The sequence below is a fragment of the Somniosus microcephalus genome, chromosome 23 (assembly GCF_052327205.1).
Source record: "Somniosus microcephalus isolate GS21.2 chromosome 23, FLI_Smic_1.0, whole genome shotgun sequence".
Classification (NCBI taxonomy): domain Eukaryota; kingdom Metazoa; phylum Chordata; class Chondrichthyes; order Squaliformes; family Somniosidae; genus Somniosus; species Somniosus microcephalus.
This window is the reverse complement of record NC_141009.1, coordinates 57658531-57664530: the sequence shown is the minus strand read 5'-3', so window position 1 is coordinate 57664530 and position 6000 is coordinate 57658531. Positions and strand designations below refer to the sequence as shown.

Genomic DNA, 6000 nt, shown 5'->3' with positions numbered 1-6000 from the left:
TTAAAATTGTAACATTTTAAATAATTTTTTGAACTTTTCCTTCCTGTCTCTTTTTCTCTTTCTCTTAATCAATCTTGCTTTCCCTCTCTTTCTATACCTGATTTGACATTGAATTCACCTGCTCTAATTTACACTTCCTTCTCAGTCCTTGCGCTGTTAATTTCTCAATCCTTCAGTCTGAGAGATTCACAGTTGCTTGCCCTGTTCACTCGGGTCCCAGATGCCCGGTTTCCCTCGCTGTGCCGTTATCAGCTCGCACTTTCAGCAACTTGCCACCCAAAAAATTAAAAAACCTAAACGTGCAAGGGCAAGTCTAACCAACGGCAGACGGCGTTAGATGTCCTGCCACAGCAAAATTATGGCCCATTATCTTGTAAAATGTAGGGGCCCCAAACTGAACCTTTGCATGGTAAACTGTGTGAAGTATATTTATAACCCACCAAGTGAATTTTCACCTGGCACATTGATAACTATTACTGATTGTCCAATAACCTTTAGGTTTTTTTTGGGGGGGGGGGGGTCCCATCATTCTGTCTCGAGAAGCGATTCTGAATAAAGTGCTTCATAGACCTTTGATGAGGTAGATGGGGAAGACTATGATGCCAACCATCATAACAAATCCGCCCATCATCAGGAGACTGAGACAGCAGCAGTTACTGGAGAAAATCCAATACCTGGAGATCCGGGGCGTGTGGTGGACACCCACCAGATGTGAAGGGTTGGAGAGTTCAGGGTTGGGATGGGGCAAGAGTTGCAATGTCACCACGATCGCAGTATTGTCGTATTCATCCATCTTCAGCCAGCAGAGCCGAGACCCCTCCAACCAAACCTGCTGCGCGGTTTGCAGCCCTGGGGGGAAGGTGGACATCATCTCCAGGTCGGGGTTGAGCTTGGGGACTCCTCCTGGTGGGATGGAGACGGCAGTCCGGCAGAGCGGGCAGGGGAAAGTCTCGCTCTGCTTCATGAAGATGCAGATTCGCGCCAGACACTCCATGCAGAAGGTGTGACCACAGGACAGCAGCAATGGTGTCTTGGAGGCATTGTCATAGACCAGGTAACAGACCGGACATTCGGAAATAGTCCTCTGCAGCTCAGCCTCCTCTCTCTCAACAGCCATGTGCTCAGGATTCACCAGGACCCACCAGCTCCATTCTGTAGCCCTCAGCCGGGGAGAGTTGCAAGCTCCAAAGAAGTTGGAAGGACATTAAGTGAAATCCAGGCTGTCCACGCCACGGAGTTCTGAGCTGAAAGTCCCAATGTCTCTTTTATTGTCTGTGCGAGTGTTGCCCTTATTTTCAGAGACTGGCGTGTCTCTCTCTGTAATAATCTGCTTCCTATGGGAGGTCTGTTTGGCCGCCCGCTTTGTGCTTGACAGATATCCCCAGGTGTGAGAGTCTCTCGCCCTTTCTCCAGAACCCCTCTCTCTCTCTCTCTCTGTCCTCTCTGCGAATGTGTGTATGTGTGTTTGCTGGCCGTTTCTAAGGTGCCTTGGACTCTTTGTCCGCCTGGTTACCGCCTTCATTCACCAGCCGCTCAGACCCAACCTGCAGCGTCGAGCTCCTTCCTTAGCAACTGGCCTTTTGGTGCAAGGGCCAGGACTTGACTCGCCCCTGGCAGCTGCTAGATCGGAGCCCGGTGAGAAGGGGCAGAGGCAGGACTGCGGCTCTACATTGAAATAATCCAGGCAGCCTGGACTGAGAGGAGAAGGGGTTGGAACGGAATGGGAGAGGCAAAGGGGTGGGAGAGCCTGGGGCGAAGAATGATATACTTTGTGACTGTGACAAAGGTAAACTATCCCATCTCCTCCTTCTTGACTTGTCTGCAGCCTTTGACACGGTTGAACACTCCATCCTTCTCCAACGCCTCTCCACCGTCGTCCAGCTGGGTGGGACTGCACTCGCCTGGTTCCATTCTTATCTATCTAATCGTAGCCAACTGGCTTCCCGCTCCCGCATCGTTACCTCTGGGGTCCCCCAAGGATCTATCCTTGGCCCCCTCCTATTTCTCAACTGCATGCTACCCCTTGGCGACATCATCCGAAAACACAGTGTCTGTTTCCACATGTACGCCGACGACTCCCAGCTCTACCTCACCACCACCTCTCTCGACCCCTCCACGGTGTCTAAGTTGTCAGACTGCTTCTCCGACATACAGTTCTGGATGAGCAAAAATGTTCTCCAATTAAATATTGGGAAAACCGAAGCCATTGTCTTTGGTCCGCACCACAAACTCCGTTCCCTAGCCACTGACTCCATCCCTTTCCCTAACATCTGTCTGAGGCTGAACCACACTGTTCGCAACCTTGGTGTCATATTTGACCCTGAAATGAGCTTCCGACCACATATCCGCAGCATAACAAAGACCACCTACTTCCACCTCCGTAACATTGCCCGTCTCCACCCTTGCCTCAGCTCATCCGCTGCTGAAACCCACATCCATGCCTTTGTTACCTCTAGATTTGACTATTCCAATGCACTCCTGGCTGGCCTCCCACATTCCACCCTACATAAACTTGAGGTCATCCAAAACTTGGTTGCCCATGTCCTAACTCGCACCAAGCCCCGTTCGCCCATCACCCCTGTGCTCGCTGACCTACATTGGCTCCCGGTTCAGCAGCGCCTCGATTTCAAAATTCTCATCCTAGTTTTCAAATCCCTCCATAGCCTTGCCCCTTCCTATCTCTGTAATCTCCTTCATCCCCACAACTCCCCGAGATATCTGTGCTCCTCTAATTCTGCCCTCTTGAGGATCCCTGGTTATAATCGCTCAACCTTTGGCGGCCATGCCTTCTGTTGCCTGGGCCCGAAGCTCTGGAATTCCCTGCCTAAACCTGTCCGCCTCGCTACCTCTCTTTCCTCCTTTAAGACGCTCCTTAAAACCTACCTCTTTGACCAAGCTTTTGGTCACCTGCCCTAATTTTTCCTTATGTGGATCGGTGTCAAATTTTTTGTCTTAAAATACTCCTGTGCAGCGCCTTGGGACGTTTTACTACATTAAAGGCGCTATATAAATACAAGTTGTTGATGTTGTTAATTAACACCTCCGAACTCAAGACACCTACCTGCAGTATGGGAGGGATTCAAAACTCCATCACAAATATCCAATGCATGCATGTCCAAACTTCACTTAAAGAAAGAACTTGCATTTATATAGCTCCTTTCTCAACCCCAGGTCTCTATGCATGTAACATAAGAAATAAAACAAGCCCAAATTCATTTTAAAGGGTGTCCATCACGGAGAACTGGCTACAAGCTAGTCATGGCTGGGAGATAAATATTCCAGGTTATAAGGTCTTGAGAAAAGACAGAGGCATTGGAAAAGGAGGGGCGTGGGGTAGCAATATTGACACCAGACACCATTACAGCATGAGAAAGAGGGAATATCAGTCAGAGTGGGCAGGCAGTAGAAACGCTATGGGTAGAATTGAGGAATAGAAAAAGATGTGAGACTTTGGTGGGTGTTATTTATAGACCTCCAGATAGCAGTGATAAAGTAGCCGGAGACATAAACGTGGAGATCAGAGATGCTTGTTGCAAAAACAGCGTAGTTATAATGGGAGACTTTAATTTTCACATAGACTGGGAGAAGCAGAACAGCTCGAGTCCCAAAAGCAGCGATTTTCTTGAGAGTCTTCAAGACAGTTTTCTGGAACAATGGGCTGTAATTTCCGATCGGAGGCTTCCTGCGTGTGGAGGCCTCCAATCTGGAAAAAATCTACGCACTTACCTGAGGGCTCCAGAGGTCCGGACACTTCCGCTCCTGGGCCTCTCCACAGTCGAAATGTGCAGGGCCCACGTATCCCAGAGGCGCAGGTGGTTTGCAAGCGTCCTTGGGATCACGTGGGCCATGGGGAGCCAATATCACAGAAACCCCACAGTGCAGATAGAGGCCATTTCAGCCCATCGAGCCTGCACCGACACATATCCCACCCGATCCCCGTAACCCCTACACCAACACATATCCCACCCTATCCCTGTAACCCTACGTATTTAATCCCCCTAACACTAAGGGTCAATTTATCATAGCCAATCAACCTAACCCACACATCTTTGGACTGTGGGAGGAAACCAGAGCACCCGGAGAAAACCCACGCAGAGAATGTGCAAACTCCACACAGACAGTCGCCCGAGGCTGGATTCAAACCCGGGTCTCTGGTGCTGTGAGGCAACAGTGCTAACCACTATGCCATCGTGCTGGGAATCTCCCTTCATACACTTGACAGATAGACCTGTCAAATATATGAATGGAGATCACCCCCAAAACACAATAAAACATTAAATACATTTTTAAAAAATCACTTTTTAAAAATGAGTTCAAATTACAATAAATTAAATATTTTAAACAAAAATTTAATTTTTTGAAAAAAATAATTAAAGTTTTTTACAGGGTTTAAAATAAACTTACCATTTTTAGAAGTATTTTTAAATTATAAATGAGTGAAAATTAAAAAAAAACTTTTTTCAATTAGATTGAGTGATGAGTAATGAGCCTGAATTAGTCAATAATCTAACGGTAAGGGAAGACCTAGCTAACAGTGACCATAATGGATTTGATATTAGGTTTGGGAGGGAGAAGGATGAGTCACGAAGTAAGGCTTTAAATTTAGGTAAGGCTGACTTTGGAGGGATGAGGCAGGAATTGACCACAATAGACTGGGTAGAAGTATTAACGGATCAAACTATGGATAAACAGTGGACGGTGTACAAGATCTACACATTCCATAATGGGCAGGAGCTTTACTTGTGTAATTCAACAACCTTGGTCAACAAGGGCAGTAAGAGATAGTACATAACTAAAAGAAACCAAAGCAAAGAACAGCAGAGATCCTGCGGACTGGGAGAGATATAAAGAACAATGAAGGGATACAAAGAAAGTGGGAAGAGCTGCAAATAGGGAATACGAAAGAAAGCTTGTGCGGGATATCAAAGACAATACGAAAGATTTTTACAAATATATTAAGAGGGTGGTTAAGAGTAATGCGGGCCCCTTAATGACTGGCGCAGGTGATACTGTCGTTGGAGATCAAGAAATGGCAGACTTACTAACCAGCTACTTTGTATCCGAGGATGAGCATAAATACCAGAGATGCCAGGAAAAATTTTAATAAATCACGGGGAGGAACGAACTAGATTCAGTACAAGTAAAAAAAAGGTAATGGGGAAACTCATGCGATTAGAGATAGACAAATCTCCAGGACCTGATGGTTTCCATCCCAGGGTGTTAAAAGAAGTAGGTGAGGAAATTGTTGATGCATTAGTCATGATCTTCCAAAACACTCTCGATTCAGAAATGAAGGTGTCCTTCAGCTTGGAAACGTCACTCCATTATTTAAGATGGGCAGGAGAGACAAACTAGGAAATTATAAGCCTATTAGTCTAAGGTCAGTTTTGGGAAAGTTACTAGAATCTGTTGTTAGGGGCAGAGTGACTGAGCATTTGGACAAATATGAGCTGATCAGAGAGAGCCAGCATGGATTTGTTAAGGATAAGTCATGTTTAACAAACCTGGTTGATTTTTTTGAGGAGGTAACAAACGTGGTAGATAAGGGAGTGTCTATGGATGTTATTTATATGGACGATTTGATAAGGTTCCACAAATGAGAGCGCATGGAATTGGAGGCAACCTATTGGTTTGGGCAGGGTATTGGTTAGAAGGTAGAGACAGAGAGTAGGAATATTGGGTATGAATGTGACTAGTGGTAGCCCCCAGGAATCTGTACTGGGTCCTCAGCTTTTCACTGTATTTACAAATGACTTGGATGAAGGAATAGACAGCCATATATCTAAGTTTATTGACAACACCAAGTTAGTTGGCACAGTAAATTATGTAAATGGCAGCAGAAAGTTGCAAAGGGACATTGATAGATTAAGTGAGTGGACAAAACTATGGTCGTGGAAATCTGGAACTCTCTCCCCCAAAAAGCTGTTGAGCCTAGGTCAACTGAAAATGTCAAAACTGAGATTGCTAGATTTTTGTTAGGCAAGGATATTAAGGGTCATG

At 46.1% G+C, this 6000-nt stretch overlaps 1 protein-coding gene across 1 annotated transcript; it reads right to left on the bottom strand.

Moving 5' to 3' along the window:
• Nucleotides 1-562: 562 nt before the first annotated feature.
• LOC147101878 (E3 ubiquitin-protein ligase RNF183-like) lies at nt 563-1117 on the bottom strand. Its single transcript, XM_085965148.1, has one exon. It carries the CDS (start codon nt 1115-1117, stop codon nt 563-565), a length of 555 nt encoding a protein of 184 aa, XP_085821274.1.
• Nucleotides 1118-6000: the final 4883 nt, after the last annotated feature.

Coding starts and splice junctions, on each gene's coding strand:
- LOC147101878 (XM_085965148.1), bottom strand. CDS start 1,117: ATGGCTGTTGAGAGAGAGGAGGCTGAGCTGCAGAGGACTATTTCCGAA.